Below are 12,894 nucleotides of genomic sequence, written 5' to 3'. Positions count from 1 at the left end.
TTTTCGTCGGACTGACAAGGACTGCGATGAAAAATTTGCCGCGCTCTAGCTCCGTAGAGCACGGTGTTCGGCTATTTTTTCTGATGAGATAGCCCCTGAATATACCTGTCAATTATCATTAATTTGAGTAAATTAGACACGCTATTCGCATTGGTGGGGTAAAAAAGTGACCTTTACTTGGCAAATTTCCGACTTCAGTTCGCAAAATTTTACATAATTAAACTTAAGTTACACGACATTCACATCAGGAGGTGGCAAAAACATAGTAAGAACAAATGCCGTTGACCGCATGATTCTAGGTGGTGTAGTTTTTTTTTATATTATAATGCAATGACATGTTTTCTGGGACACCCTGTATAGTGCCAGTTTACACCGCATATTGAGAGTATTCCAAGATTCCCTCTCTGAGAACGTCACCCGGACAAGGCCAATCAGTGAGCGCCCTTACGCGCGGACCGACCAATCAGGGATCGTCTGGTGGGACCTTGGTCGCGTTGGCGACCGACCGACCGACCGACCGACAGAAGGGCGGGCGAGCCGGAATACCAGAGGACGGCGTCTGCTCTGTGATTCGGCTTCAGGAATGTTGTTTCTGGATCACGTCGGACGTGTTCGTACAGCCAGGAGCCTAGCACCGTGTTCCACGCAACATGGTCACGTCGGAACCCACCCCGGTAAGCGAAAGACGGCGTATTTACTGAGGTCTTTTCACTTAGTATATTGCGACGCGAACGCCAAGGTGACGAGCTCGGAGACAATCGCCTGCGCTGCGCACCCATTCGTGTGCCTGGTTTACGTCATCGTGGTGTTACTATCGCTGGGGATTCCCTAGCTGCAGAGGGAATGGGAATCTTTAAAAGCAAAGTGCGTGCGAGTGAAGGGTCGAGCCGCAGTAACACGACCATCACATTTCCCAGGAGGCTGTATTGGAGTGAAGATGCGGCAGTGTAACGGACGGGACGGGACACTGTCGACGAAATCGCTCCCATTGCAAAAAAAATAAAAATAAAAAAAATACGTAGAAGAGCTTCTTCTATGCAAGAGACCACACGAAGTGTACCGAGGTGTCAAAGACCCCCGTAGAATGACCACTAACTGATCATAATTTTCGTGCCACAAAAAAATTATCGCGGCGGACCCGAACGTTTCCTCCCACTTATCGCGTGTAGTGGACGTTGTTTTGGGCGGCAATATAGACGTCTCCCTGTTTGTAAACAACTGACGTCGTAGTGTTCGACAGCGCCACCAATTTGGTAGACTTGAACTACGCTGAAAGCTAGGGGCGAACAAGATCGTGCCCGAAAAGCCACGATCTTGAGGGGATTACGATAGTCCCTGAAAGGGACGCGACCTTCGGTCCTACTTTGCTTTCAATAGTAGGCAGCGAGCAAGTGCCCATTCATGGAACCCAGCCCTCTCCTTCCGATTTGTTTCGGTTTCAGTCTGTTCACCAACGTCATGATGACGTTTCTCCGGTATAGGTCTATTTCATTTTCGCACGTCGATACCCTACTCTGCCCTGCTGATGGTGGTGGTGATGGTGAATGGGCAGCATGTCATGGAATGTGTGAAAGAGGGGACGTCCATCCAGTCCCTCGTGCCCCGTGCTTGTGGCTAATGGCCAATCTCCGTGGAAAGAATAAGAAGGATTTCGTTAAGCGCGCGTGAAGAAGATGAAGAAGGATCGCACGACACATTCGTACGGCACTGAGTCGATCTGAGGTCGTACAACGAAAGCAGCTAGCGTTCCGACGTCCCGCGGGATGAAGCCGTCTAGTGTATCACCCGCTGTGGCGGCGCCCCCGCCAGAGCATCCTCGGTAAGTTCGTCCAACGATGCGTTGACATTCCGCCAAGAGAATTTCAATGATGCTCCCTGCCATGTACACAGGACGCCCTCACCGGCTCCGCCTGAACCAGAGGAAACGAGAGGTGAGGACAACTGCTGGCGTATAGCTCCGTGCAGGAACCGTTGGGTTTAAATATTGGGGAAGTGAAAGGGGGGTCACATACCAAATCGAAAAATGGAATTATGAAATTATGTGGTCCGCAATCTCTTGGATGCAGTTCCGTGAAAAGGACCACTGCGCTTGTTTTTATCGACCCTCCCACATCTGTTAGGTCTAGCAAGGCTTTCTCTTTGCTGCAACAGAAGTGCTTCATATGGTGTTATACAAATGCGCATATAAGAAGAGCCTCCGGATCACAGTTTTTATAACATCAAAAGCGTTTCTAAATTTGCATTCTACTAAAAGCACTAGAAACCAGGACAGTCAGGATAACACCACAAACATAGGACGCATACTTTCAACACCTTGTGGACGGTTTAGTGAGCTCCTGAACGCTTTCGCTAGTCCTGAGAACCCAGTGCAATGGTTCCTATACAAAACTGCACCCAATCTATCTCATACACATTTGCATAACACCATACGAAGCATTTCTGCTGCAGCGGAGATACGACTTTTGCTAAGCCTATGGCTCACCGCACTAAGCCTAACGGACGTGGAGGCCGGCATCTTCTGAAAAGTGGGAAAGCGTTGGATTATCTATACATTAGGGCCCCGATCCTGAACTCTCACGTAGCAAGCGTCATCGTTATTCTTAAGGTTGGCGGGGGCGATCCCCCCAAAACGTGAGTTTTATACATTGAATTTCCCTCCGTACCCTCCCCCACTACGCGCTTCGACAAAGAACCCCCCCCCCCCCCCCAAAAAAAAAAAACCGAGGATCTGATGGATCCGCCCCTATGACGTCATGCGGCGGAGCACTGGGATTGGCCCTCGCGCAAGAGCTCGTGGCGAATCACGGGCGAAGTGATGCATTTAACCCCGGTTACGGGATAATAGTTAGTTTTAGTGCATCGTACGATATCGCCTTTGCGTACGTAAGGGATGGCGTGGTGGTACTGCGCACTGCGCGAAGCTCTTTATGGTTTGCGCGTGCGCAGAACCACCAACGCTATCCCTTACGTACGCAAAGACGATAGCGCACGGTACACTAAAACACTGTAATGACAAGTTGAAGATCGGGCCCTTATAGGTTACGTTACGGCATAAAGCAGTCCAACCAACGCGTAGATCCGTCCGTATAGCCTGAAACGGTCACGTGAACGAAAATTTACCTCCAGCGATGGCCAAATAAACGCACAGCATTTAAACGTGCTTGGCAACAATGTGCAAAGCGGTTGAGGTTCGTTAGATGATGATGGTGTGATGGTGATGAATGACTTCGTTGTTTTTATGGCGCAAAGCCGGTTCGTCCGGGACTACAACTATAGGCGGCACCACTGGAGTCACTAATATGGCAACTACCGTGCTGGGCAGTACCATCGCGGGAACAACTATGGCTACGACCATGGCACCCGATGGTGGTGATAACAATGATGGAACCATTGAGGGGGATGCCAACCAACCGGAGCACGACGGACAATTAGCCGACGGACTGCAGCCAGGTAGTCCGCAGGTCGCCAGTGGCTTGCCCTCGGTCTCACCCCTGGTTGGATCCGGTACGACACCTACATTATGGTTTCTTCTATAAACTCTTGAAACAGAACTGAAGACGTTCCTGGCCGGGGGTATCCCGAAATGCCACCATTTAAAATCCCGTATGTTCAAAACCCCCAAAAGGCACTAGCCTAGCGTATAGCGTTGCGTGCGTGCCCAGCTGAGGCGAGCCCCCTGAACTGTCGAAAAAGAAAAAATCTAAAACACGACCGATTACATTATAACGACCATGTCATAGACACCCCTTCCCAGCGCCGCGTTTGGAGGCTAGCGGTGGCGCTACTCATCGGCCCAGTTATCGCTTCCTCAACTTGTACAATATATGTACTTTGTACTTCAGCTTACCTTGGCATTTCTGTACAAGTAGTGGATATCCCACGGAAGATGTTTCATTCTAAAGTTGATTATCATCATTCTACGCGTTTTCATAGGAGCTATTGCTGTCGTCTGCTACGGTAGTCGCACGCTCGCTTCTGCGCGTTCAAAATTCAAATTTCCATTGTCCAATCATGATGTAGGTCTCGCGATGAGTAGCGCGCCTAGCGAATCGTGCGGACGGGCTGCTCATACGAGTTGCCGATTATGACACGGTCGTTATAATCTAGTAGGTCATGGTCCAACCTAACCAAATTCTAACCACTTCTGCTGCTCTGATGTGGCCGCCATGCCAAGCCAAAAACTGGCAAATATGATTCAAGTTACAGTGGAATTAAATCAAAGACAGCGACAGAGGCATCTACTTCGAAGTGAAGCCACACGTGCATGGGTAGACCTAGAGTCACTAAATAGTAGACCCTCTTCAAAGTCAAAGTCGATGTGCTTTAGGATGGCGGTGGCTCCCTTTATCATCCCGTGATTCATCGAGGTTGCAAGTGATCAACGAGATAACAGCTGTCGCTGTAAAATATCTCGTTTCTTCACTTAATCTCCGTGTTTTCGGCGATGCGGCGTACGGAACAGGATCTTCACGAAATTGAGCCCTTAACAGCTGTTGCTGTAAGACCTGGCTTTTATTCACGACAATAGGGAGCCAGATTTGTTAAAATTTACTTTTTGTTGTTGCTGTGCACCCATATAGTATGCTTACATTTAAAAAATATATATTCAGTTCATGGTTATTTCGTGAAATGGCTACGTGTCGTCAAAACAGGACACCAGGGCTCAATGGTTGTTGACTGCGGGGGCATATGGGGAGACGAAGGCTGCGAGTCTAGTGAATGGTAGGACTGACTGAACACGCGTTTTATGACGATAGTATTCGAATACAAGCAGCATGAACATGAAGTCTAAATCGTCTTCACGTGATACATATTTGAGGACATTGGTACGAAACCAAAAAGTTTCGTAGGGTTTACTTATACAACGATGAGGATTTTTATCGCGCTTTCTATGCTGCATTTATATTCATATAATATAATAATATAATATATAGTAATATAGGTCTTGCATAGCATTTGTCAGGCGTGCTCCACCGACATGGAGTAACGTATTCTTCCCAAAAGAGTCAGCAAGGTGATGTGGTTTATCCAGAATCCCAAGCACATTTCTTGTCATTACCACGATGGTTCACTACGCGTTCCCTTTGCCATCGAAAAAAAATGCCGTTACCCTGTAGAGAAAGCGGCAATAAAATGTTCACTCATTCCGCGTTCATGACCACCGGCCCACCTCCGCCATTTTTAGCTATTCGTCTTCGCCTCGGCACGCGACTAATGAAAGAAAATTCATGCCGTCGACGCGTGGGATGCCCAACATACAGTTCTATGTTGGTTCTAACCAACCATTGGGAGGTCCGCGGTTCGAATCCGCAGGCCGGCTGTGCCGTCTGAGGTTTTTCCTGGGTTTCCCTCTGATGTGTAATAGGCGTATGCCAGCACAGTTCCCCTGAAGTCGGCCCATGGATGCAGCTATCCTCCCCCCGAGCGGATTCCGCTCGGTCTTCCACGTCACCCTTTCTCTCTCCTCTCCACCACCTTTCCCTTCCCGCCTAACCAGGCAGGCAACCCTCTCGGGTTCCTCCCAACGACACTCCTCCTCCTCCTCCTCTGTTGGTTCCAGTGATTTCGGCTTTGTTTCCGGGCCGCGCGAGCACTTTTTCTGACCTGTGCGATTTTGACGACGCCAGGGCCGAAAGGGTTAGCTAAGGTTCTGAAGTGGGGCAGTTGGTATATGATGGTATGAAAACGCAACGCAGCAGCAGACGAAGAAACAAAGGATCATAACAATACGACTGCCCTCTCTCAACTAACAGGTTTTTAATGACAGGACGTTTTTTAAAACATGTTAGTTGAGAGTATGCAATTGTATTGTTGTGATGCCTTCGTCTGCTGTGTTGTGTTTTCATATCGTGAGTTCTAGTACAATACCGTACGCAAAGGCGACGAAGTACGTTATACTAAAACTCACAAATGACTTCTACCGACGTCAAAATCCCATAATACCGCAATGTTTGTAAGTACATAATATGTATTATTCAACACTATCATTGCACCACTCTTCTTTTTGAAGCTTTTAGAAATCTGGGATTTTGAACATCGGGGATTTTAAACTGTGGATTCTTAACGGTGAAACATCGTGGCATCCCCTCCTGGCCAATCATCCTGAATGACGTCGTCCTCTCCTTTGATTGGTTGAGGACGCTGTTGGCCTTCAGCGTATTTTGTGGTGAAGTTCTATTTTAAGAGTGTATAAAGCTTAGTAAAGCACGATCGAGTGAGTAACACCCGTGTTACACGGGCAGTGTGACAGGGATACCCGTGCAACGGGGATATTAAATAATCCCAAGATAAAGTACGAGGTTTGATGTAAAACAAAAATAAATTATCCTTCGCTCTTGGTCAGCAAACTCAAGAACGATCGTAGGAATTGGTTCGACTGTTCTCAGTCAATAAATAAATCGTGGAAATTAAAGCATCGCCGCCCCGTTGACGTTCAATTCAATGCTCCGACACCCTTTCACTGTTTGCAAACAGAAGGCACAACCGGAAGTTGTCTAGGATTCCCAGAGTCAGAGATTACATGAGTTAAATTTAGTTACATTACTCATTTGAGTTAAACCCTTTCACTATTTGTAAACAGTAAAAGGGTTTAACTGAAACGAGTGACACGGCGTGGCGCCACATGTAGCCGCTGACGCTGGGAACCCTAGACAACTTCCGGTTGTGCCTTCACGTATAATCTTGTGTGATTCGTGTAGCAGTCGTCAATTTTGTTACAATCATTATTTTGCCGTTCTTTTAAAATTTTGAGTCGTAAGATACGCTGCTGTTGTATAGGAAAGAGAGATTTTATCCCTAATTTTTCATAATTAAGTGAAACGAATATGAAAGTCACAATTTCTCAAACGATTTTTGTGCGCACCATTCGTCATTGACGTAAGTTTTCCGACGTTTGCCGAGCCGTACTTTTTTTACGGAGCAGAATCAATATGCCGTAGTTTATCTTGAGGAAGATCCCGTATATTCTGTTAACGATTAACCCTACATTATTTATTTATATGTTTATTTTCAGGACAATCACCAATACCACCAGACACAGGGTGAGCAACGAAACCAGATCAGGTACCAGATATGTGTAGCCCCGTGCGTTCACGGCACTCGATGGCATCTGTTAGAACACGATCATGCGCTACCATATACAGGTGTCTTTCTCTCTCTCCCCCTTGGATTTTTCATTAAAAGCTATGAGCGCATCACGCGCATCACGCGTCACCGTCGGTAGCCTATCTGTGCCGACATCGCTATTTAACCACTCAAATTCACGGGTTTTCGATGCCTGTCCAAGTCGTTTCAGCGAACAAAATACGTACGGAGCAGTACGTTGATCAGTTTATTACTAGGTTAGCCAAAGTGCGGTGTTTGCATTTTAGTTTAGTTTGCGGTGTTTGCAATTGCATTTGCATTTTAGTCTAACTTCGCCGTTGCCTGTTTCCTGCGCGCGACTGTGCATTTTATAGTCGTATACAGTGAACCCTCGTTATTATGACCATGGTTGTTCCCGAATTTTTTTGTCATAATGCGGAATTGTCATATTAACGGGGAAATTTGCAGAGGTTTCACTGCATTATTCCCCAGGAGTATGGTCGTAAAGCGCGTATGTCAGATTATCGGGAGTCATACTAACGAGAGTTCACTGTATAACATTTATATACAGTAGTGTATTTTGCAACGAGGATTTCGATCCATTCCAACATCGCTGTGAGATGAAAATCCCGTAAAGTCCCTGCAAAAGAACCCTCTCTAGCAGAGCGTCGAACCGAACCGAAATTAACCGTAATTTTTAGCTGGAACTGAACCGCATCTGAACCGTAGTTACTAGAGCCATCTTGGAGCTGAACCGGAACCAAACCGATATAAAAACTTCGGTTACCGGTTCGGTTCGGGTTGGTGTGTGGTGGGGTCTGACGTGGGGATTCGAGCGGCCTGCCTGCCTGCCTAGACTGGCGGCGCGTTGCTTGGGGAAAGGAGGAAAAGTGGGTCCTGTTGGTCGGAAATAAATGCATAAAAAACGTAACTACGAGATCTTGTATCCTTTTCAGTGGCTACCTATAATTTTGTAGCATGCTGGGACCTCGAACGGGTTTACAGCCTCTGAACCAGTTAATCGAACCGATATATGTGAAATCCGGAGCTGAACCGGAACCGAACCTTTATGGCCGAACCCGAAACAAACCGAAAAAATAACGTTTCGCGGTTCGACGCTCTGCTCTCTCTAGTGCTCTTCATTACGGGTCAGATCGTTAACCCTTTGCAGAACGGCGGCAATGGAACAAGGAGCCGGTGCTTCCCCATTTTCTCCCGCGTTTTTCTGTCTGCTGGCTGCTATTCCGCTTTCCATAGCCATCGGAATCGTTTTCTATCTGGTTCTCTCAAGTGTCGGTAAGTCCTATCAACAGTTCCTCACTCTCGGTGAGGTGACTGAATAAATTTACTGAATATGAGTAATAAACAGCCCTATTACTCATTCTTCATCTTTTACTTCAGTCTTCAACTTGTCGTTATCTCGTAACGCGCGTAAAACGTGTAACGGCATAAAAACGCATGAAGCGGCTTTGGAGCGCGCGAACTTTAAATATAACGTTAACACTTGCTATGTCAGATTTGAAGATCGGGTCCCTACACGCGTAGAACGCTGTAAAATGTACGTTAAATCGACAGATTCTTCCATGGTAGGAATCCCGCGAGTAACAGGCAGGTCCGTTTATTACGATCTTTGATGTAACGCTAACTCCCAGTATTACGATCAAACTGCTGGTTCCCGTTGGATCGCCTATATTGAAGCACACGTAAGCAAGCGGCCAGTAAATCGAGATATAAAGTTTTTTCGATTTTACGGAAGTTCATATATAACGATACTCTAATATAACGATCGAGTTTCGCGTTCTGTTACGTATCGTTATAAACAGACCCGGCTGTAATCTGAAGATGTTTGGATGCTCTTTGGCCGTTGCCACCACTAAAGATGGAAAACCAACCTAAGCCGGGTTTTCAGTCACATACACACAACCTGACACCAAATAAGCAGTGTGGCCTCATGCAAATAGCAGGTGAGACATGCGCACACCATATGCATATAACAAGGGACATCAATACGGTGAACTTGATGTTAACATCTTAGAGTTGCAAAAGGAGCATAGAAACAGCCTTGATTGCTAGTGGTGGGCACAGCTTGTTCCTCTGCCGCACCAGCTGCCATGCAGAGCCCATAAAATATATTGACAAAATATGAATGGAAAGAAATGTCCCCATTGACCTCTGCTGTCCAACCGTTTGTCTATGCCACACGTGGAAAGCGAACAGAGAAATGTGATTAGCATGTTTTTCCTCTGAACGAGGCATCAGTGGGTTTGCAAAACTGTCTTCTTTTACCCGCTACAGTAGCCCCATCACAGAAACCCTTGATTGGTTGGCTGATTGCCTACTACTACTGTGCTGTAGCTTGTCAATGGATAAGTTGCTATGTAACTATGTACTAAGGACAAAGCTGGTGTTTTCCTTTTTTATTCACTGTCTTAGCAAAAATAAATAAATGAACATTACTATATCTGTCATGTACAAATACTAGCAATTACTTGCACAGGGTAGACAATTAGCATATGACTCTTTGTAGTTCTCTTTGTGAGCACAATCATATAGCCCAAAAAAGTAGTCCCCATATTCGCAGTATCTGCACAACACTACACCTTCCAGTGTATCAAGCTAGCATGTGAATGTACAGGAACCCGTAGGACACAGTTGCCATGAGTTGTACTCTGTAATGCAGTCAGTCACCATTCATGTCGTGGAAGGGTGAATGTTTGGTCATGTTGGTACATATTATTGGAGAAAGGTAACCAGCAGTAAAAAAGTGTCTTCTACTTCTTTTGTCCTGTTTTTTACCGCTGGTTACCTTTCTTCAACACCATTCATGCACAGTGATTACATGATGGATGGTATCAATTATTTACCAGGTACAACAACTACTACTACTACTTCAGAGGAACCTACGACAAACGGTACGGAAACGATCACTTGTGGCAGAAACATATGCTATGACATCTCCTGCACTCTTTGAATTACAGGAACGAATGCCAGTAAGCAAGTACAAGCCACTCCTATGTTTAGTTGCGTTCATAAGTTTTTGCACACATGGCAGCATCCATTGGAATGTGAATAAATTTTCACTCTCGTATCCCATGCAGCACCACATTAAAAATAATACAAACAAAAAACAATAACAAAACATAACAAAACAATAAAAAAAAATATATTAATAATAAGATATGATATAGGTATACAAATAATATATAATACATGTATACGAAGAATATATACAGGGTATTCAAAATTACCTAAGCTTTCACAAGCACTACGCAAACACAGCGATGACAGGAAACCAGATGATAACTTTACGCTACTTGTGTAAGGAACAGGTGCCGCTAATTATGTAGCACCTGTTTCTTACTCAAGGGACAGAAAAATAGCACCAGTTTTCTTTTGTTCGCCTATAAAAGTGCTAGTGAAAGCTTAATTTTGAACACCCTGTATATAACAATATACAATAATAATATATATAATAATATTTTCTTGTACAAACGCTTTATTTCTTGTGGCGTCATCCACTGAAGAAGATACCCCTTTTGCAGGTGTGTCGTCAACTCGTCGTAAGTGATATGTGTGTTTTGCATACCTAATGTGCGCCCCTCCACCCTTGTTTTCTGGAGCCATGCTCGAGAAGGGGACTATTGCTACCCTGTCATGTGACCATGTTACATGTTTCACTTGAACGCAAGAGAGCCCAACCTGAGCGACTCTTGTCAGCCAACAATAGATTACCAAAAATCATGTGGCGGGTATACGACTCAATGTGCACAATGTATTGTTGGAACAGAAAAAAGGCTCCCTCAAACAATGCAGCCTGTGAGACAAATTAGATAAATTACCCTAGGGACGTAAAGAAAACGAAAACCAGAAGCACTGAACTGGTAGCACGCTTATGATTCAGTTCCCTGAAACAACAGCGAGAAAAAAAAACGGAAGTTTCGGTTCACCACTTTCTTCCGACACATGTTACACTAACTTGATGGAGAACTTTCTTGGCTGACAATTCGCGTACCAGCATTTGAATGATGGCAGTTGAAGATCAATTTTCATCTTCATCCTTCACTAAGCATTCTTCAACTGCCATCATTCAATTGAAGTATGCAACCTGGGCATTGCAAGGCGTGTGTTGTGGTTGTCTCGTGTGAAAATTGCCTCAACCACTGCAGCGTTACTATATTACCATCGTAGTCTGGCAAAAAAAAAAAGAGAACAAACATGAGACTGACTTTACAAATTTCAGAATTAAATTCAGAAAACTCAATTTCTTCCCATGAGATAAACGGCGTTCACACTGATAATTTTCAGAGTTTTTAATGCGGTCTTTTGCCATGCTCGGCGATTGCCTTAGCAGTGGGACATCCACCAGGCATGCCTTGGATGTGTCATAGTTCCCACCAAATGCTGTAAGCATTGCAGATCAGCTGCAAGAATCACTTGCCTACAGACCTGCAATGCAAGAACTGGAGGCTGGGGCGTAGCCCTTGAACGTGGGAGAGGGAAACAAGGAGAAAATCCTCCTTCCCCACGTAAAGTGCCCCCCATCAAAAAAAATAAAAAAATCGGGCTACCATCTTGATTGGACGAACAGCATTCATTGCAGAATTTATTATGCTTTTCAGTTTATCTGATAGTCCTTTCCTTTCCTGCACAAATCATTCTGTTCTCGTTAAAAACTGCACATTCTGCTCAAATCTAACCAGTCATTTATTTTCCACCCCATGAAGGATCTGCTGAAGGGATGGATCTAGAAAACTACACTGGTGTGCCTAATCTAGGTAAACAATTCCGGCAGTCCGGCTGTACTTTTTCGTTCCTGTGTTTGTGTCAATGTGACCTTCAAATGCAGACGTGTTTGTACTCTCCAGACATCGTGATTCCATTGATGGAGGACTTGGGCTTCAAAGAACTTGGCTCGGAAGTGGCAGAGCAGCTCATTCACAAGAACGATGGCGACGTTGTGATTGTTGTGACGGAACCTGTGGTCCCAGCGAGCACTTCTGCAGCCACCAGTACAGCAGCACAGACAAACTACTCTTCAGCCTCATATCCCATAATTAATGGCACCCGGTGGCCAGCCTCACCCACAAGAAACGACGCTTTAGAAAATGCTACGACGTTTACAATGCAGAATAGCGATACAAATGATAACAATAGAACGAACGAAAGCTTGTCATGAGCTTACAAACGCTTGCCGCAGTTGCGAAGGAAATTCGTGACTGTGGGTGAGAAAGCATGGACGACAGAACCTCCGGACGTAAAACAAACTGCATTCCTGAAACAAACAATGACAATAAATAGTGAAACAGTTACAGAACAAGCGGGCCCTGTCGATCCTCTTTCTGGGCGGTATATTCGTTCACGAAAACATTTCTCGTGCGTGACTTACCGGTTTCTGACAAACCATCTTAGAACAAAGTGAGCAGTTAGCGCCCAATACTATGAAATCGGAGTCTGCGGGCCCGTCCTTGACGACGTACACCTTTTCGAGGAACCTACAGAGCGGAGAAAGCAGTGCAGATGTCCCACACAATGCATCTAGGCATGTATATTGCCGCGTTGTACGATTCGTTGTATAGTACTAATTACAATGAGTGAAGCCAAACTCAGAACCCAACTAGGCTGTCTCCTTCGTGGAGGCGAAACGACTCACTTGAATTTTCCCCGCCCAAACTCTTCGCAGTGTTTGTCATACCGCTCCTTTAAACCGCACAGACTGCAAATGAACTCTAATTTTTCGTGCTTTTCCGCTTCTTCGCTCTGCATTGCCCCAGATTCCGGTAAAGCGCGCTTTTACGATCACTTGGTACGCTT

At 45.5% G+C, this 12,894-nt stretch overlaps 1 protein-coding gene across 2 annotated transcripts; it reads left to right on the top strand.

Moving 5' to 3' along the window:
* The first annotated feature begins 1,684 nt into the window (after positions 1-1,684).
* LOC135399211 (uncharacterized) lies at positions 1,685-12,395 on the top strand. 2 transcript variants are annotated; one of them, XM_064630992.1, is made up of 10 exons: positions 1,685-1,819; positions 1,891-1,931; positions 3,250-3,504; positions 7,013-7,040; positions 8,255-8,379; positions 9,951-9,995; positions 10,062-10,073; positions 10,626-10,643; positions 11,808-11,858; positions 11,949-12,395. In XM_064630992.1, the coding sequence occupies exons 1-10, from the start codon at positions 1,764-1,766 to the stop codon at positions 12,257-12,259; spliced, it is 942 nt and encodes a 313-aa protein (XP_064487062.1). In that variant the 5' UTR covers positions 1,685-1,763; the 3' UTR covers positions 12,260-12,395. The 2 variants fall into 2 exon arrangements, with proteins under 2 accessions (XP_064487062.1, XP_064487063.1); XM_064630993.1 differs by lacking the exon at positions 10,626-10,643.
* The last annotated feature ends 499 nt before the right edge of the window (positions 12,396-12,894 follow it).

The sequence above is a fragment of the Ornithodoros turicata genome, chromosome 6, assembly GCF_037126465.1.
Source record: "Ornithodoros turicata isolate Travis chromosome 6, ASM3712646v1, whole genome shotgun sequence".
Lineage (NCBI taxonomy): Eukaryota > Metazoa > Arthropoda > Arachnida > Ixodida > Argasidae > Ornithodoros > Ornithodoros turicata.
This window is presented reverse-complemented; position numbering and strand designations above follow the sequence as displayed.